Below are 21,692 nucleotides of genomic sequence, written 5' to 3'. Positions count from 1 at the left end.
AGTGACTTTCACAGCAGTTTGCATCAAAATGGTACAATTACTATGACTTTATATAATTTTACCAAGGATTTTTTGGAAAAAAAATATTAGATTAATGAAAAGTGTAATATATATCCTGCTACATATACATTTGGGGTAGTCTAATATTCAGTTGTCATGTTAAAAAAAGTGCATTCACCATTTCCTATGGATTTTAGAATAAATTACTGTTAAAGTATTGTAAACCTTATTAAAACTGATGGCCCTTTCTTTTTTTTCATTCAGTTTTCCATTCTATCCCAGAAACAAATCCTATATAAGGAACTATTTACCAAAGGAAAGCAAGCGGTACCCTTTCTGAATGTCAATAATCCTTGCTTCCTTTTCTTTTATTGCAAAATTGGATAAAAGTTCAGAAAAACTTGAGCAATTATATAAAAGGTAAAAAAAAAAAAGGCTTTAAATGATAAGTTTTCTCCAAGAAACTTGCAAAAAGAAAGTAAACTCGATGGGAAGAAAACATCACATTGAAAAGGGTAGAGAATAGCACCAGACTACATGGGTTAGTCAGCATATGAAAAGTTCATGCATTTAAATTAACAGGCTGCCTTTATAGTTACAGCAAATTTACTATATTTACTGTTTAAGTTTTTCCTGTCGTCATAGTTATATTACTTGACTTTATATAGCTTTGTAACCTGCTTTTAAAGAGAACATTGCAGGCCTACCTGCACTTTAACCCTAGGTATTAGGGTAGGATCAGGTATTGTGCTACTTCATAATTTATTTATTATAGTTTGTGTGTCTGTGTGTGTATTCAATCATCTTCTTGTGTCATATCATCGGATGTTAGCGATCATGTTGGCGATCCTATTTTAAATTTAGGTTTAAGGTTAGGTTTTGCCACCATTATCATGATTTTCCTGGGAAATATATAGTGTAGTAGTCTTCCCTTTGCTTTCTACAGCATTGTGCACACACTGTTCAAGTGGCTGCCACCACACCATATGCTGTTCTTCTGAAGCCAATATGGCCTCCGCCTTCAGTCAATACTGATGAGCCATCTGCTACTCACCAGGCCTGTTGGTCCATGGGAGATGTTTGATTCCCTCCAACCTGCCATTATAGCATAAAGCCATACTGGTAAGGCCCCCAATCCACCAACCGGGGATGCGCTCTCTGGAGGTTCCAGGCTCTGCCTAAAAGCAAATGCTTTCCCAGATAGAAATTTTGCTTTACTTTTGTTGTGAGATCTCTCTCTCTCTCCCTCCCTCCCTCCCTCTCTCTCTCACTAATTTGTGGCTCAGTGTGATACAACTGTTAATTCAATAAACCTCAATAAGCCAAATAATAAATAAGATATATATGATTATAGATGGCTTCCAAGAACAGTTGATTTCTTCACGTAGTGAGACTATAGTTATAAATTCACAAGGGGTGTAATAAAAAAAAAAAATATTTGGAGTTCTTAAAATCCAGATTTCCTACAATATGTAAAGAATACCATAAAGATGTAAAAGACATATCGGTAAAATAAATGCAGTGTATGACAGTGTAAGAAAGAAACATCCTCATTGTGTACTATGCAATTGAAATGGCTGACTTTTCCTTTAGAGACAGTTCTAAGAAATATTTATTATTTTTATAATATTAGAATTATAAACAGTGCTGCATCTTAAACATGGATTCTTCATTGTAGGTTTTTTATGCATTGAAGTTTTCCTTACATCAAGGTGATTGTTTCCTGATGAACATCATAAACTGGTAAAGTGTGATAAGACTGGAGTATCGGCACTTATTTTGTAACCACATTTGTAGGCTGACTTGCTGCATGAAAAGCTTTAGTTTTCATTTTGTTGTAAAATTAAAAAACAACAACTAGGGCTGGAAAATCCTTCAGTTCCACAGATGTCAGTATTGAAATTTAAAGTTTTACCTGTGGAAAAGTTGAATAACTTTATGAAGAGAGCTGTGTTATGTCAAATCAGATCATTGGTTTATCTACTGACAGCAGCTCCCAAGAATTCCATGTGTAAATCTTATCTTTGCTAATTTTAACTATAGGTGACAGTGTTTAAATGTTATTGAACTTGCCATTTTACTATTGTTTATATTAAAAGCTTAAAAATAAGTTTTAATTCATTTTTAGATTTTCAGTCAACTTATTTTTAAACTCAAGATAGCAAATTATATTTGATTTTTCAGCCCTGGAAAGAATTACTGTGTTTTAAAGCTATCTTATAATAGTTGTATTATGAACTTGTTCATTTATATTGCTTGGATTGCTAAGCATCTAATTAATTTTTTAAATGCTTCTAACTTCTAATTTAAAAAATACTAAAGAGTGGTGTGATTGTAGAATGACCATTTTCTCTGAATTCAGGAAACATCTAACAATGTAATTTTTCTCTAAGAAGTATTCATTTTAGTAATAATTCTGTTATGTGCTGATTAAGTTCATATTTGAACTATTACTGACACCTTATTTACATATCTGAATTAAATATTCCTTAAATGTATGTTCCTCATAGGAACTTCACTCTAGTAAAGTTTACAATTTTTTCATTTAGGTGATGGAGGATGATTTAGTAATATCCATTCATGAAGCATGTTCAGTATATGCACAAGCTGGTTTTTTTTTTTTGGCATATTAAAAGGTCACTGATATATTACACACTTTAATCTGATTGGACAGACTTTATGCTGCATAAAAGTCAAAGTCAAGCGCTGCTTGTGCAACAATTTCCCCCTCTAAAACATGTATTTGGAAATAAGTGACTAGGCAGGATTTCTATCTTAGAACTATTTGGAATTTAGATTATTAGGTAGAAGTGTAATAGTGGAAAAATAATTAAAATTATGATAGTGATAAAAGAGGATTAACTACTTTTCCATTTTACAAGTCACAACATTGTTATTATTTATTGTTTATTTTTTCAAGTGTGATAGAGATGTAAATCTTCATTAGGAACATTCAGCCACATAGATGATACAAAAGTGTTAAAGCATAAATGATTAATTTAAGATTTAAGATTAATCTTTCTCTTTCTTACCTCTCCCATTGATTAACAGCCACCCTCCACAATAACTAGCATTTATCTGAGTTGTGACTAATGTCCACCAATTAAAACGGGATACCAAATGGTTCATAAATCACAGGAACCTCATAGATTCTGTCTTTGTACAGAGGACACATAGTGTACAGCATTTTTACTTTTTATTAAAATACTTAAGGCACCAAATATACATAATACTTCTTCCTCTTCTTAATTTTCCCATATCAACTGTCCTGTGAGTTGGGCCGAATTAACCATCTGATTTCCATGCCTAAGGTGTAACTAGAACCCAGAGTCTCCTGGTTTCTAGGCCAGCACCTAATCCACTACACTAAACTGGTTCTACCACACAATGTAATGTAATGCATTGTTTAGGTGGATAATTCCTTTTCACTCCTCAAACAAAGATTTTGATCATAGAATTTTCAGCATTAAGGATTGGGGGAGGAGGGGGGATAAAAAGGAAGCAAATTAATTTTAAGATTATATCAGCAACTCTGGAGTTATTTATCAAATGACCACTACTTAAAGATTATTAAACAACATTTTTAAAAGGCTTTAAAAAACATTTTAAGGTTCTTTAAGCAACTATATTGGGACATATACTTTTAAAATTTGTCAACTAGTTACAGGAAAGAGCTTAAGTGGATAGGTGTGTTAATAAATTACTTAGGCTTACAGGTAGATTGTGATTTCAAATAATGCAATATTCAGTTTAGCTTATATTGTAAATTGATATCAGATCATGTTTAGGATACCAAAATTCAGTTAATGTGAGGTACTGTTAACGGTTCTGTTTGTTCAGTTACAGTTGTGGTTTACGCCCTATTAATCATGTGTTCAAAATGGAGAAAAGGAGGATTCTGTCAGAAAAAAACAATACAGGTTTTAAAAAAGAAGAGGCTCATTATTAGCGCACAAATTTGATGAAATTTAATTACATGAATGTGATCATAGTAATAGTTAAAATAGGGTGAGATTGGAATGCCTGAATGTCGGGTGCATAGCATTATGAAACATGCAGGGAAATTTAAAAAAATAATAATAATTGCATCACCTTTTTGTAGTTTGCAAATAGATGCAAGGAAATTGAGAGACAATAAAGATGTTTTTATCAGTATAAACTTATCTTTAGTAATAATATTTTTTTTGTTTCTATTTTGTTTTCTATAACTACTTCGTGACTTTAAAAAGTTTAAATTATTATATTCTTTTTATTCTTTACTGTACTATTTCATTGATATACATTTAAAATGTTATGTTTTTTAAAAATGGTCTATTTCGAGAAAATTTGAACTAATTGCCATTTTTTCTCAGAAATATAACATTATTATGCAAATTCAAGGTAGATAACCTAATGCCTGTAATGGAAAAGACAAAATCCATGTTATATCTTTTCAAACACAGTTGAATATTAAAATACAGTATTTAACATCTTCCCTTAACAGTTTTAAGCATTTAGAAGTATAAATGCTGCTTTAAAACCAGCTCAATTTAAATTAAAAACCCTCAAAGTTGTAATATTTATCTGATTTTATGTTTATCAAATTGGCCAGCAAATCATCATGCCACTACTAAGTGGACAAATTACATTTCTCCTTTGCTGTAACAGGTTATGGAATATTTGAAGATCACAGCATGATGACTGACTGAACAAAATTTGTTCAACATTTCGTCCAAATAATATTGCTTCAGATAAAAATAATTTAAAATAGTCCCTTCTTTGAAAGAAAAGCTGGATGCTTGGAAAAGCTGGATACTTGGACAATAATAAAGGTGTGATATAAATAAAAAATAAATTGAGTTTTTTAGAACTAATAAATAATACACATTTATTGAACTATATTTTCTTCTGACATTGTAGTCTGTTACTTTACAAGTTTTGTTTTATTTTTGGGAGTTTGCCCAAAATATCCCCAAGAACTAAGGACTTACAATACTATATTCTGAAATAACTTCCCGAGTCTACAGCTAAATGTACAGTTTATGTCTTAGGAGTTCATTAATTTGTATCAAATGCATAAGTGTTTTATTATTTGTTGTAACATTAAGAATTGCTACAAGTAAATCTTAACTTACAGCCATTCATTTAGTGACAGTTCAAAGTTAGTGGTGGTTGTTAGTTGCGAAGTTGTGTTCAACCTATCACAATCCCATGGACAACGTCTCCAGGCCTTCCTGTCCTCTACCATCTTCTGGAGTCCTACTGCTTCAGTGGCTCTATCCAGCCACCTCATTCTCTGTCGTCCCCTTCTTCCATTGCCCTTAATCTTTCCCAGCATTAGGCTCTTCTCCAATGAGTCCTTCCTTCTCATTAGGTGGCCAAAGTATTTGAGTTTCAACTTCAGGATCTGGCCTTCTAAAGAGCAGTCAGGGTTGATCTCCTCTAGGACTGACAGGCTTGATCACCTTGAAGTCCAAGGGACTCAACAGGAGTCTTCTCCAGCACCATAGTTCAAAGGCCTCAAAGGCTCAATTATTTGGCGCTCAGCCTTTCTTATGGTCCAGATTTCACATCCATACATTGCAACTGGGGAAAACCATAGCCTTGACTATATACACTTTAGTTGGCAGGGTGATGTCTCTGCTTTTTAGTATATTGTCTAGATTTGCCATAGTTTTCCTCCCCAGGAGCAAGCGTCTTTGAATTTTTTGGCTGCAGTCCCCATCTGCAGTAATCTTGGAGCCCAGGAAAATAAAATCTGTCACTACTTCAACTTTTTCCCCATCTATTTGCCAGGAATTGAGATGGTTGGATGCCGTGATTTTAGTTTAGGTTTAGTTTAGTTTAGTTTAGTTTAGTTTAGTTTATTGTTATTGCACCTCGTACAACGAAATCAAACACCATCTTCAGTGCACATCATGACTATGACCATGAAAATAAACACAAACACACATCCTTCACTGTCCACACATTGAACCGAATATGCCTGACACTGCACCAACACTGTACTATACAGCAGAATTCAAAAGAGCTACTGCCTGGGATAGAAGCTGTTTTTCAGCCTATTTGTCCTTGTTTTTATTATTCTGTACTGTCTGCCAGTTTTCTTAATGCTGAGTTTCAAGCCAACTTTTGCACTTTCTTTCTTCACCCACATCAAGACTGCTATTAGAGTGGTATTTTCTGCAATCTGAGGTTGTTGATATTTGTCTCGGCAATCTTCATTCCAACTTTTGATACATCTAGCCCTGCCTTTCTTATGATGTGTTCTGCATATACAGGTGAAACTTGAAAAATTAGAATATCATGCAAAAGTTCATTTATTTCAGTAATGCAACTTAAAAGGTGAAACTAATATATGAGATAGACTCATTACATGCAAAGTAAGATAGTTCAAGCCGTGATTTGTCATAATTGAGATGATTATGGCTTACAGCTCATGAAAACCCGAAATCCACAATCTCAGAAAATTAGAATATTACATGCAATCAATAAAACAAGGATTGTACATAGAACAGTATCAGACCTCTGAAAAGTATAAGCATGCATATGTACTCAGTACTTGGTTTGGGCCCCTTTTGCAGAAATTATTGCTTCAATACAGCGTGGCATGGAAGCTATCAGCCTGTGGCACTGCTGAGGTGTTATGGAAGACCAGGATGCTTCAATAGCGGCCTTCAGCTCTTCTGCATTGTTCAGTCTCATGTCTCTCATCTTTCTCTTGGCAATGCCCCATAGATTCTCTATAGGGTTCAGGTCAGGTGAGTTTGCTGGCCAATCAAGCACAGTAATCCCATGGTCATTGAACCAGGTTTTGGTGCTTTTGGTAGTGTGGGCAGGTGCCAAGTCCTGCTGGAAAATGAAGTCAGCATCCCCATAAAGCTCATCTGCAGAAGGAAGCATGACGTGCTCCCAAATCTCCTGGTAGACGGCTGCATTGACCCTGGACTTAATGAAGCACAGTGGACCAACACCAGCAGATGACATGGCTCCCCAAATCAACAGAGACTGTGGAAACTTCACACTTGGACTTCAAGCATCTTGCAGTGGGTGCCTCTCCATTCTTCCTCCAGACTCTGGGTCCTTGGTTTCCAAATGAGATGCAAAAGATGCTCTCATCAGAAAAGAGGACTTTGGACCACTGAGCAACAGACCAGTTCGATTTTTCTTTAGCCTAGGTAAGACGCTTCTGACATTGTTTGTTGTTCAGGAGCGGCTTGACAAGAGGAATATGACATTTGAAGCCCATGTCCAGGATCCGTCTGTGTGGTGGCTCTTGATGCACTGACTCCAGCCTCAGTCCACTCCTTGTGAAAGTCCTCAACACTTTTGAATGGCCTTTTCCTGTCAGTCCTCTCCAGGCTGCGGTCATCCCTGCTGCTTGTGCACCTTTTCCTTCCACACTTGTCCCTTCCACATACCTTTCTATTAACATGCTTTGATACAGCACTTTGGGAACATCCAACTTCTTTTGCAATTACCTTTTGAGGCTTTCCCTCCTTATGGAGGGTGTCAGTGATGGTTTTCTGCACAACTGTCAGGTTATCAGTCTTTCCCATAATTGTGATTCCTACTGAACCAGACTGAGAGACCATTTAAAGGCTGAGGAACCCATTGAAGGTGTTATGGCTTCATTAGCTGATTAGAGTGGGACACTTTGAGCCTAGAATATTGAACCTTTTCACAATATTTTAATTTTCTGAGATTCTGGATTTGGGGTTTTCATGAGCTGTAAGCCATAATCATCTCAATTATGACACATCACAACTTGAACTATCTTGCTTTGCATGTAATGAGTCTATCTCATATATTAGGTTCACATTTTAAGTTGCATTACTGAAATAAATGAACTTTTGCACAGTATTGTAATTTTTTGAGTTTCACCAGTAAGTTAAATAGTTAAAGGGCAACAATATACAGCCTTGTGGACTCCTTTCCCAATTTTGAACCAATCAGTGGTGAACCAAAAAAGTAGACATGTCTGTTTTTCACATAAATATTGTAACTTCCCCATGGACACATGATCAAAATTTGGAAGCTTGGCAACTGGCATGTATTTATGATGGTTGCAGTGTCCTAGGGTCATATAATATTTTCTTGACTTTTTGACAAGCAAAGACAGTGGAGAAGCAGGATTCACTTAACAATGGTATAACTAACATAACAATTGTAACTGTGGCAAGAAAGGTTGTATAATGGAGCAAAACTCACTTAATACCGTGTTTCTCACAAAATAAGGCCAGGCCTTATTTTTTTTTGACCCCTGAAAAAATGGCTAGGCCGCCTTTTGGGGGGTAACTTAATTTCCTCCCCCACCTAGAGCGGCCCATACGCACATATCTCACAGTGAGGCTGCTTCTATCGGCCGACGAAAGCTCCCCGAAGGCAGAGTCCCCAGTTGCTTCAGGGCAAGGCGTGGCTGCCCATGTCCCCATGCCTTTAGGGCAGTCTCTTTCAGGCAAGGGAAGCTCCCCAAATGCAGTCACCAGCCACTTCGATCGGCCGGTAGAAGCGGCCTTGGGGCGAGGGAAGTGTGTGTGTGCACTCGCCCCGAGGCTGCTTCTACCGGCCTATCGAAGTGGCTGGTGACTTTAACAGGGGAGCTTTCATCGCCCGAAAGAGACTGCCCTAAAGGCGAGGGGACATGGGCAGCCACGCCTCGCCCTGAAGCGGCTGGGGACTCTGCCTTCAGGGAGCTTCTATCGGCTATCGGGGTATTCTAGCCTAGGCTACCTGCAGGGCACTCCTAAAGGCAAGTTTTCTCCCCATCCCCCCGCCCTTCCCCCCCATTTCTCTTCACCTCGTGTAGTTCTAACAAATGATGTGAGAAATGGGGAAATGCATGGTTTAAATAGGCCTAAATTTGGGGGGCGGGACTTAATATCACCTCATGCCTAGAAATCATGCTCGGCCTTCCTATTGGCGGAGGCCGTATTGTTGAAGAAACATGGTAACTATCTTGCTTATCAACAAAAATTGGGCTCACTATTAATAACAGCAGTAAGCAGTAAGGCAAGCAAGGTTTGGAAGATATTCCAGCATTGCTGAATCTTTAATATTTGGGCTGGAATTCAACAGCCCAGATTAAGTAGTTGTGAAGTAATCTTAATATTATTTTATGGGGGAGAGAAAGGGGGAGGATTCTTATAGGGGCAGCCTAAAGATTGCTTAATGTTGCACTGTGGGCTCATACTCTGTTACATTTCTCACTCAAAGTTTGGTTTATATACAGTAATTAAAATGTATTTTAGCTTCCTGTCACTTTCTTGCTTGACAAATTGGTAACAAGAAGTCTCTAAATTTTAACATTTTGTGAAATGTTATGGACATATTGGATTTTTTGTAATGAAGGCTGTGCTTTAACTTATTACTAGTTATTGTTCAGTGCTGCCATTGAAGGAAATTTTATTCAGAACAATATCTTGTAATTAGACATGAAATTGAATCAGTTGTTTGTTAGTTTATAAATAAGTTACTTAAAATCAACAGCATCAGGTAAGAATGACTGTCTGATACCCAGATTGGACAGACAAGCTTTGTACCAGGACTTTTGTCTGAGTTTGTATAGAAGATTTGATGTTCTTATATTTTAGTTGCTGAGGCATGCTTTTTTTTTAAAAAAAAAAATCTGTTCCATTTTGCTTTTCTGGTATGCTGATGTTTAGAGATTAAATGAGACAGAAAAAAAACCTATTACCCAGGATGCTTTGTTAGTAGGAGAGGGTAAACTTGATTGCTGTCAGTGCTGGGTTTCAATATGGGTACATAAAAGCATTTAGCTTGTGATGGCTGCACTAAAAATAGCCTTTGAGCAGAGTTTGCAGTCGGGTCTAATTTCGGGGTTTAGCTGAGTTGGCCATAAAGATCTTCCTTTGCTACTGTCGCAAGAGAGTGAAAGTGAATTTTGCTGTTTGTATCTTGGACGCTGGTTTTATATTAAAGTGTATTTTATTCATGGATAAAAGCTTCTGATAGCATGGCTGAATATTCAGGTATGTCTCTTGGAAAATTGAATGTGTTTATGACTTTCAAATTGAGTAGCAAAATTTAAAATACTGTTACCTAAAAATTAAATGGAATTTTTAAGTTTATTGTACTTAAAATCTCATTTATTGTATGTTCCCATTACACAAGATACTCGATTTTAGGATTCTTTTAAACAGTGATGAACATAGATCATTTTAATAACAAAGTACAATACTATAAAAGTGTAGCAGAATCAATATCATACAATTAAAACAATTAAAATTATTTCTTGACATAATGTTAATGCATAATTGTATTGCTTTAAACAAGTGGTGGATGAAAGCAAAAGCACACCAAGTTTGGACATTGACCTAGTTTCTGATTCCTGGCAGTATCTGTGTGAAAGATAGTAATTTTGTTTTAGCTCTGAGGAATTAGTTTAAATTGTAAATAGTTTTTAATGAGTACTTTTGGCTTTGTTAAATGCCATTTGATAAATTTAAAGGCAGGGTTTTAAAAAAGTGATTTTTATGTGATTTCTAAGAAAAGACTTCCAGTAAATATTTGAAGGCATAAGTGATTTGCATGACCATCACAGTTATGGTTTCATTGTTCTAAAAATAAATATAAAATTGTGATATCTTTAGAAATACCAAATAGTTCAGTTCAGAGAACATTATATGAAAATATTTTCATTTATATGAGCCCAAACGTATTTTACCTAGATATTTGTATTTAAAACACACCAGTTCTCTCTCTCTCTCCTTTCTGTTTTTTTTCTCTCTCTGCCCTTCAGTGTTTTCTATGGACATTTATAATATTTAATATTTTACGGTACTATGAATAATAATACTGTGAATAAATAATAAAATTTTACGGTACTGTGAATAAAAAACATGAAACTGCAGCATTCCAGTATATTTTAAACTGATTGCAAGCATAAGAAATATAAATATATGTTTAAAAATACTATATACTGGATTATGTGTGTCTGATCTAAAAAAAAGAAACCCAAGGCACGGATCAGACTAAGAATAAGCGTAGCTTTAACATTTAAATTAGTTGGTGCAAGTCTTGTATGCACATGCATTATATGATTTGAAAAGAGGAAAATATCATTAATGGGGTTTTCTAGAAAGGTGAGACAATGAAAGTAGAAAGAAAATAGAAAGGAAAATAAGTTGAGAAAATAATTTATATTCATTTGTTATTTATTTTTCTTGTTTATATTGCCAATAATGTTACTTTCAACAAAGAAAAATCACTTCCAAAATAAATTTAAATTTGTTTCCAAAATATTATACAATTCTCTTAAAAATACAATAATTTACATATAAACAGCTGAGTCAGGGAATAAAAACCACTCATCTTTCCAACAGGATGGGCTCAGGTACCATCCAGTCCCAAGATATGGGAGTCTTCACAGCTCTACAAAAGGATATCTGAACTACAGAGAGGGGAAAGTCATTTTGAACATCAAGCATTGTAACAAAGAAGGCATGTCTCAAATGATACCATTAAATGGTTCTTGAAGAGGAGAACTGGAGCACGCCTACCTTATGCAGTTAGTGCTTTGGGCAGAAATAACTAGAGATAGGTAATTCTGCAAATAACCTGGCCTGCTGCCTTGGTTGGCCAATGGCGGAGATATTCAACTGAGTTTATTATCAGCATACTAACAGTAGTTAGCTGACTTCCCACAGTGGATTCATGTGGATATTAAAATGAGAGGGGGAAGAGAGACAGGAGCCCTGAGACACTCTACAAAGCAGATGTTAGAATTAGATTTCTTCCTTATTGATATAAATTGCAGTTGGCCCTGGAGAAAGGAGAATGCTTCCAAGCCCCCAAGCTACTCAGATATAATTGTGATTGATGGTATGAAAGACTGCTGAGAAATCAAAAAGAGTCAGAAGGAATGTACTGTTCCTATCTTGAGCCTGCCATGTCATCACAAAGGGCAACCAATGCTATCTCAGCCTTATATCCTGGTCAGAAGCCAGACCTAAAGAGATACATAAAATCTATTTTCTTCATGATCCTTAGAGATTGCAGCCTAATTACCTTGAAAAGAGATGGTTGCAAACTGGTAAATTATCCAGCTCTGTTGGAGTGATGGTTTCTTGAGAAGGGGGTAGACTCCCATCACCTTCATACCTAGTAAAATCATCCCTTTTCTGAAAGATGTATTCAGTACTTGGATCTGATCATATGTCAACTCCTGGGAGGTCTTGACCAACAAGGAAGGACATGGATTTAAAATACAGGTGGGCTTACAGTCCCAAGGACCTTCTGTACGAGGGGTCCATGCTGCGCTCTGAGCTTGCTTGTTTTCTTGCAGGCGGTTCATTACCCTAACTAGGAAGATTATCAGTGCCTGTCTAGTTTACCTAGTTATGGTAATGAAATGTCTGCAAGAAAATAAGCAAGCTCAGAAAGCACCAAAGACCCCTCATTTCAATCCCGAGCTACATTTATTCTCCTTTATTGGGACCTGCTCTACTTTCTTAGGAATTAAGTTGCAGCAACTGGTGGGTCCTAATCTCGAATTACCAGGCAAAGAGGTAGAGTCAGGGAACTGGAGAATAAGATTACCAGTAAGCACTTCTCCTGAGGACTACTCCATCTCTTTCTCTTGCCATGCACATCTTACCACTTGGATTTTATTTCCTGCTTTTAACACCCATTCCCAATTATATGTTCTCTCTATAACTGTCTCCCCCACCCCCACCCTCTCCCAGTCATGTCATCTCCATATTACACAACTCAATCAAATCATCTCCTTGACTGATGATTCAGACTTTGGGGACACTTCTGCCTTGCATTCAGTGTCCCAGTCCCCAATCAATAGCCACCAATACTCATAATACACATCTGTATAATATCTTGATTAACCCTGTTGTCACCATATCAATCAAGGTAAAATATTATAGTTAGTGATAGGTAAGCTAGGAAATTCCACGCCCCTGCCTTCTATTTTATACCCAGCCCCACCCTTTGTTGTTATCATAATTGTCTACTAATCAGTGTGACAGACTACAAAGTTATTAGGCAAACAGTGCAACAAATGATTATATAGCACAATAGGAACCGCATGACAATTGTCATACACAATGAGAACTGTATTACCTAGATTTCTAATCTGGAAAATACTTCCCTAGTTAACATAACATTGACTACTTCCTACCAAATAGGAAATATATGCTGTATATTAAAATAACTTTGAAGCCAATTAATTTATACTTTTTAAATCTGTGAACAAACTTTAAAAATAGTGTCATGTATTTAATAGTAACATTACAGTTTATGTTATGAATTTTATTTAGTAATTCATTTCCAAAGTTTTTAACTTCTGATAATGCTTCATTTTTTTATCTTACAGAAGCAAAACATGGTGGAAACAAGAGTGCCAAGAAAGAAGGAGCTTCTGGGAGCTCTTTTTTTACATGGTTCATGGTAATTGCACTTCTGGGAGTATGGACATCAGTTGCAGTGGTTTGGTTTGAACTTGTTGATTACGAGGAAGTACTAGGTAAGAATTTAGTCATGATAATATCTTAAGATTCAATTTCCTAAAAACTTTGCTATTCCTATATTTATTCATTTATGTATGAATAAATACATTTTTAAACATTTCTGTATGAATAAAAAACATTTTAATGGTTTCTCATGTTATAGAAAATAACCCACAGCAGCCAACAGGCATACATATAAGAAAAATACAATGAAATTAAAAATTCTTACATACCAGCAGTAGCCATAATGCTCCATCACAAGAACACAACCTGGCCACAACCTCATTGAAGGAGGCCATGAGCTTAGCGGTTCTCTATATCTGAGCATGGAGTCTTATCTATAGGTTAGGTGCCACTATGGGAAAAGGTTTGCTTCCTAGGCCCCATAAAATGGTAAGATTTAATAGACCTGGAGCTCACCCACCTATCCAATCTGGGAGGATATCCTCAGGAAGAGGTATTTGCTTAACTAAACTGACCGTGTGCTATAAAGTTAACGAACAGCTACTTAAATTCCATCTAGAAAGAAAAAGGTGTCCAGGCAACTTACACAATAGTGGTGCAATTCTGGCAAACTGGGCAAGCCAGAACTGCTGCTGCATTTTGGACTGGTTGAGGGTGGTCTTCAAGAATAGCTCCATGTAGAGTGAGTGCATTGCAGTTGTCCACATAGGACATGAGTAAGGCACAAGTGACCATGATCTGAGACTTTTGGTCTAGGAATGAGCACAATATTTATTTATTTGTATCCAAGCTTTGTTATTTTTATAGATAACTCAACATATCTTACACACTTTTGTCTTCTATTTTCTATATTCTTTCTCAAAGTGGCATTAAGTACTGTTCGGACCCAATCACATATCACTTTCTATGAAACCTTAGACAGCCAGGAAAGGCAAAATCCAGAACATAGGTGGCAGAGCTGAATGCAGTAAAAATTCTGACCACTTCCATAGGATCACCTGTCTGAAATTGCTCAGATTAACTAAGCAATTGTAGGATTGCTCTGTAGGATCTGTTCAGCTGGATTCCAATTTAGTGCAAATCTAAGCAACTTTATTCAACTGATGCCTATTCACAGTGGCCCTGCAGATGTTTCTCCAGTTCCTCCTATTAATATTAAAATCTGGTTCAAAACTTTAGCAATAGTAAATTCTTTTCATTTTTTGTTACTCATTTTTGTTATTCATTTTTTTAGTAAAAACAATCAAAGCAAGAAAGCCAGTTTGGAGAAGTGTTGGGACTAGGAACATGGAAACAAAAGTTCTAGTCCTGCTCTAGGCGTTAAACCATTTGGGCGATTTTGGGCCATTCACTCTGTCTGAGCCCTAGAAATAAGGCAGTGATAAACATTTCTAAAAATGGTACCAGAAAACTGCACCAACCTGACTCTTTAGTCACCAAGAGATAAGACTGACTTGAAGGCACAAAATAAATATTAAAATGCAAGCAATTAGATTAGGAAAGTAGAGTTAGATATATTGTATCTAGTATATTAAGTCCAAGTGGGCCAGAGAAAAGATAAATTTGCAGATTGAAAGGGTGGACAATTTTGTGGATTCTGATAATGTGCGTAATTGTATCTATATTTTTGCCATGCATGCAGCCAAGGCAAAGGACTTCCGTTATAACTTATCAGAAGTACTTCAAGGTAGGATTATAAAGGAATGTTTATATCATATGTTATACTTTGTGGGGTTGATTTATAAATAGCTATTTTTCTTTCTCCCTAGCCAAGATGCTTTTATTTCCAGATAACTTCTGAAGCTGTGGTGAAATTAATTTTAGTAAGAAAATGTACTGTTACACTTTGTTTTTGACTCCTGAAGAGGACGGGACAGATTTTATTTGATTTACATTTCCTTTTTCCCTTCTTTTACATTGTTTTTGAATGTGCAATGTTTAGCTTCTTTCCCTTAGTTTGTGGAATTGATTCAGAAAAGAAGAAATAAGTAGCAGGAAGATGCAGATCACCTGAATAGTGTTTTGCTATTGATATTTAATTTTGTAAATAAAATTGTTCAATATTTTAATGCCATTGGCAAACTTATGTGAATAACTTAACCACGATAGTGGCTTTTGTTTTCTTTTTCCTTAAAAAGTTTGGGGACATTTGCTTAGATTGTCACCACTTGCCTAATTGTCTTGGTTTTAATTGGGGCAGGGCAGGGGACTAGGAATTTGTGAAACGAAACGAAACTGTGTTTTTCTTCCCTGTATCAAACTTTCCATTTGTTTATTGTTGTGAACTGGGTATAGGGAAACTTATAACCTCCAAAATCAAGGCTGTGAAAATCAAAGGAGTTCTTGACAGAATCTGTGAAACATTTTCCCCTGTTCTTTAGATTTTAATAATTTATTGGCATTTTGATGGAAATGATTATATGAAAAGAAAATGTTTAGAAAAGTACTATTCTGCTTTATTTTAAAACTGGGTATATAAAACATTTAAAAGAGGTTTTTTTTTGTAGAAAGTGTTTGTCCTAATTAATTAAACAGCCTTAAAGCAATACATTTTTCAAAATGCTATGAAGACTGTTCCTGGTTCTTTTTTTTAATCTTGTCATGCACAGCCACTTCGCTTTACTGATGGTTCCCACAAGGGACAACTGTTGAAACAGCTGGGCAAGCCTTCCACTGGTCCTTTTAATACAATTAAGAGGAATACTTTGCTCATTCTAACACTTTTATAAAGGATCTATTTCAGATGATTTGCACTTCCTCAAAAAATGTGTGCAGCAACTAACTGAATTGATAACCTTACTAAGCCATAATATAGTACATTTCATTTTATCTATCTTGTGTTCTGTAAATTCAATCAATTGTGATTTACTCAATAATCCATGTTTGCAAAGGATGATTTTATTCTTATTTTAGTTCTTTATTTATTCAGTTTGTACAGCTACGCATCTCAGACAAATGATTGGCTAGCAAATAATCATAAAAATAATTGTCCCAAAGGTGCTTTTTCAAGAGGCAACTGGATTTCTTTTGTTTTTCTTTGAAGATGTTTTGCTTCTCATCTAAGAAGCTTCTTCAGTTCCAGAACTCTAAGGACCTGAAAGTCTTTGAGGAAAAATAAAGAAAGTCCAGTTGCTTCTTGAAAATAAAAACACTTTTGGGACAACCATGAACTGGATGACTGAGACTCCGTAGATCTAAAAACAGTTAAAATACAGTACAGAAAAAATAAACACAAATAGCAGCTGAGAGTTATTATAATCCACTAGTAGAGAGATCTATGAAATCCAGTAGCTATCTTAATTTAGAGACGTCTGGAAGCTCAGTTATGACATTAGTTCGAAACTGTATAGCAAATTAGGTTTTAGAGGAATTTTCTGGTTTTTTGTATCTTTTTTGAGGTGATTTGACTATTTGAAATGGTTAAGAGTTGCCTCTTGGGCAACCTTTTAGCAAATCTGAACAGTTTTTTTTCCCCTTTCAGTAAACAGTAGTCCCTAGTTTTTGCCAACTTGACATGTGTTCCTCATTAAGTAAAATATTGGATATCTTCAGCTATTCCTATTTCACAAATTTACTTTGAAGCAAGTATATCTCTACATTGCTTCTATCTGCCTGACTGCAAAGTTTCTGAACTCAGAACCTGCCTATTTAGGGAATAGATATGTAAATATATTAGCACACAATCATACATGCATAGTACACAATATATTATTAATAATTTGGTGAGAAGAGTAATATTCCTGTTGAAGTGAAAAGTTTCCACTGATGTGAAAAGAATAGGGTCAAAGTTATTGTATATTTATTTTGTATAAATGTGTCTATCAAATGCAAAATTGTTTCTTTAATGTTAGGAAATACTGTGATGTCATTTTAGCATTATGAAGGGATTTTGGATTCAAATACTAATATACATTATTTTAAGAAGAAGCAACATGTATTCAATATATATATATATATATTCAAAATAGCTTGTATTTGCATTTAAGATTCTAGTAAAAAATATTCAATTACTCTTTTTTTCTTTGCTAATTTTCTTCCATCATTCAAAGGTTCTGAAACAGATTCATTTCTTCCCCATTAGGAAAACTTGGGATCTATGATGCTGATGGCGATGGTGATTTTGATATGGAAGATGCCAAGGTTTTGCTAGGCAAGTAGATATTTTTAAAATGCCATTCAAAAATGAAACATTCAAATAAAAAGTGTAATGCATTGTAAAGTTATCCAGAACCTTAACAGTATTAGTAAAGTTCTATGATACAAACCATGTATTGCTATAGAAGAATAATTTGTCTTTGATTTTGAATTTATGTTTTCATCTATAGTACTAAAATATATTTTTGTGGAAGCTGCTTATTTTATATGCATTTATTTATTTATTTATTTATTGTTTATTTATTAATTAATTTAATAAATAAGTGGACTGTGAAAACAATGGTAGTGTTTGGCCGTAGGCTAATTTCTCCCTCTCAATTTCTTAATTCATTAAGTAGCCTTCAAGTTCTGAAGACTTTTGGTAGGGTAAAGGAAACAAAAAAGATGCTGTCAATTCTTCAGCAACCACATTTATTGTTACTTATTCTTCCTAGCGGCATGGTGGCCTAGTGGTGAAGACACTTGCCTCCCATTCAGAAGGTTGACAGTTCAATCCTAGATAGCAGCAGATATTTCTTTTGTAGGGTGCAAAAAAAGTCTGCATTTACTGGCCACCTAGCACCAACAAATTAAGGGATTATAAAGTCATAAAAAGAAAAAAAAATCTTCCTGGCATGTAAGGGTTATAGAATGATTTTCTTTCATTGTTCCTGGTCACAATGAAGGATATTCAAGATAAAGGGCCCCTCAAACTTTGAAATTGACACTAGTGTTGACCAAGAATTAAATCATGTTTAAGATAGATCTGTTAAAATCAACTGTTAATTACTTATTTAAATTATCTGTTCCGTTGATTGCAGAAGTCTTCTCAAAACATAACCACATTTGATCCAAGCTTTTGCCCTGCATTTCTGAAATATACATCTAATAGCCTTATAATCTGAACCACTATTATAAAGTACTATAGAGGAAAAGGCAAAGTATGTACAGTGAAAATATACTTTGGTCTATTTTTGTTCTCCTAAGGAAAATCTATGTGGTTGTTAAGCATTAGCAACAACTTGAAAGGGCATGATTATTACCAGCAGGGGTGGGATCCGACAGGGTTAACTACCGGTTCAGTGATTTACGAGGTTTGGTGATTTACAATGTGCTTCCCTGCATGCTGTGTGCCTGTAAATCGTCATCAGCTTGCTGCCTGGACAGCTTACCAGCACTGAGTGCAGAGAAGCAGCGTTTGAAACAGCACTTTTTTCCTGCTTTTTCAACTGGAGCTGTGCCTCACACAGCAGCTGAGTTTGAAAAAGCAGGAAATAAAGGCCAGGTAAGAGCCTGGGCAGGCGGGTGGGCCAAAATATCAGCAGACATAGAACCGGTTCTGTGTCTGCTGCTCTTCAGAGCTACTGGTTCTACAGAGCCAGACAGAACTGGTAGAATCCCACGCCTGATTACCAGTCTATTTTTGTCATATATAGTGACATGTTCAGTACTCCTATAATCTGATTTATTTCTGCAATCTAAGGGAAAGGGGGATATAGAAATTATTTGCTGTCATGCTTTAAGTCCTTTTGTTTTCCACTAACAGTAAAGAAAAAATCATAGAAAATAATCAGGTAGTTAATTATATGAGCAATTTAACTAGTGTAAAATGTTTCGGAATTGAAAAGTATCATGCTCAAAACATCTTATTCCATATAACTGTTTTGATGTTATCAATGCTGTTTTTATGTTATAATCATTCTAAAAATATTCAGAACTCAGAATATTTCTAGAAGGATGAATAAAGTTGGAATCTTTTGGATTCAGGATGTTTTGCATATCCTATTGAAGAGACATAATATCTAAAATGAAGTGTTTCCTGCAAGCAATTTGAATCCCCAAATAGTTTCATAACTTTGAAGGTGGTGGGGAGGGGGCATAGTTGTCAGTACTAATTTAGGATGGATATCAGTAAAGAGTTCTTCATTTAAACTTGAGTATAGTAAGGTGCTGAAACAGAAACATTATAGTTGTGCTCAGTAGGGTTAAACAAAAGCACCTAGACACCCATTTATCTATGACATCACTATGTTTATATACCTTGGCATATTTTTGCAAAATCAAACATACTATTATTCAACATTACTTGTTGATATCAAGCACTTCAAAATGATATGCAGAATTATGCACTATATGTTATGCTCATACTGTCAACTGTATGCTAAGAATATCTTAGGCGAAGATACATAACATCCCCATCTGATAGAACTTCAGAGCCCACTGGGATCTAAATTGTAGATTACTTTATTTCCTCCTGGGCAATAATGTATACATTGTGAGCAAAAGTTTATAATTAAAGCAGTTGAGATAAGAGCCCATTATATCGAACAGAATTGGGGTATTCTGTAAAGATGATGTATTTTTCTGAATACCACATATGCATTTTATTAGTGTGTTTTCTTTTATCTATTTTACTCAAGAATTATATCTTGTATTTTATTTTTATTTTATTTTTTATATGGTTCTAATTAATAAACAATTAACCTAATCAAATAATAAGCTGTTTTATAACTGTAAGTTAGATGAAGTTACTCTCCTGAATTTTGGAATTCAAATCACTTCGAATCTGAGTTTCCTCATTTATGAATAATGCAATGAGATTTTATTTTTTTAAATTTTGAAAAGCTAATCCCATATTACTATACAATTCTCTGTATTATTCACTCAAAACATAAAGTAGCTAACTATGGAAAATAACCAGGAAAAAAATCTGCTTTGTAGGCACTTTATGTTTAATATCATGCAGACATGTTCTGTTATGGTTGGGACAACCATAACCTGGATGATTGAGAATCTTCATAGACATCATGCAGACTTGTTTGCTAGTGTTTAAAACATTTCATTGAATTAATTTTAAGAGTATTTAATACATTAAAAATGTTGTGTTAAAAGAAAGATTTTAGTTTTGAATGTTCTTAATATACTCATATTAAGGCATACTCTTCTGGAGAATCTGAAACCTAGATGTCCAAACTGATAGAACCAGAGTTTCTCACTTTCATTACAGTTCAGTCAATCCCTTCCCCTACTCCATTCCCAGATATTGTTCTAACATTTCTCATATTTCACCCTTCACCTTTGCCCAAATCAGTGAATTACCTATAAGGACAACACATGGAGCTCATAGCATCAGTTCTTAGAAATCTTATTTGTTCCTTAGAGCAAGAAGTTTCGGTTTTTCTCCTAGGCCAGTGGTTGCCAACTGGTGGGCCAGGGACCACTGGTGGTCCGCAAGAAAATTTTGATCTGCAGAGAAATGTTCCCCCTAAGTACTCCCCCCAAAGTAATTAATCCAGGATGTGCAGGAACACAAGGCTGTACCACCCACATGGCCTGCCCACCCACTGGCCCCCACCCTTCAGCCGAGCATAAACCTTACGTTGAGTAGAGCCACGTGAGCTGGACCTGGAAGGTAAGACCAACGGCAAGGGAGGGAAATCCATCCCGGGGTGGCTTGGTGGCGTTGGTGGGAAAGTCGATCCCATATTCCAGAGCTGCAGTAGTCACAAGACTGGCCCTTTGGTCATCCCGGAGCAGCTCCTCCAGTCCATGGCAGGCCAGTGCACCCAGGTGAAGGAGCAGCTGCTCCAGGATGACCAAAGGGCCAGTCCTGTGACTACTGCAGCTCTGGAATATGGGACCAAATTTCCCACCAACGTCAGCAAGCTACTGTCAGTCAAAATTCATATTAGTGGTCCGCGGGATTTAACATAAGTTTGGTGACCAAACAGTTGGCGAACCCTGTCCTCGGCAATTAAATTTCAGATATAGTCATAGGTCATGATGATTATAAAGAGATCATCACATGACTGACCTGATTTCACAACCTTTTTTCATGACAGTTGTTAAGTAACACACTATAGTTGTTTATCATTCACTGTGGGGCATTTTGTCCCAAATCAGAAGTAAATACAGATGGAGGGAGGGAGGATGGATGGATGGATGGATTTCTGGCTCTTTCAGCCAGCTTCCCACACAAACAAAGTTAATGAAGAAGCCAGCAGGAAATTGATCTTGCCCCCTCTGCTTTTTTGCTTGCTCCTGCTCCTTTTTTTCTCATTATGTAAGGAAATCTCTCTGAAATGGCCCAATGGGTCACAGGTTAGTTTAGTCATGAAAATCATGACTAAACAA

The 21,692-nt window shown here is 35.7% G+C and overlaps 1 protein-coding gene and 1 long non-coding RNA gene across 15 annotated transcripts in view; both read left to right on the top strand.

The window, feature by feature from the left end:
• ASPH (aspartate beta-hydroxylase) overlaps positions 1-21,692 on the top strand; it is a 97,677-nt gene that overhangs the window by 6,181 nt on the left and 69,804 nt on the right. For 9 of the 14 annotated variants that reach the window (XM_087931297.1, XM_087931293.1, XM_087931295.1 and 6 more), the window contains exons 2-4: positions 13,328-13,477; positions 15,067-15,111; positions 17,506-17,574. In XM_087931297.1, the coding sequence (XP_087787423.1) occupies positions 13,328-13,477; positions 15,067-15,111; positions 17,506-17,574 (264 nt within the window). Of the gene's footprint in view, positions 1-9,727; positions 9,972-13,327; positions 13,478-15,066; positions 15,112-17,505; positions 17,575-21,692 lie in introns of those variants that run through there. The other 5 variants (XM_087931298.1, XM_087931294.1, XM_087931291.1 and 2 more) reach the window with 3 other exon arrangements.
• Positions 969-4,811, top strand: LOC148126391 (uncharacterized). The gene is made up of 3 exons (XR_015743213.1): positions 969-1,122; positions 1,679-1,743; positions 4,648-4,811. It is a non-coding gene; the product is annotated as an uncharacterized LOC148126391 (long non-coding RNA).

This window comes from Pseudonaja textilis, chromosome 3 (genome assembly GCF_049901715.1).
Source record: "Pseudonaja textilis isolate UNSWEBS1 chromosome 3, rPseTex1.2, whole genome shotgun sequence".
NCBI classification, from domain to species: Eukaryota; Metazoa; Chordata; class Lepidosauria; order Squamata; family Elapidae; genus Pseudonaja; species Pseudonaja textilis.
Note: the sequence above shows the minus strand (reverse complement) of the source record. Positions and strands in the feature narration are given on the sequence as shown.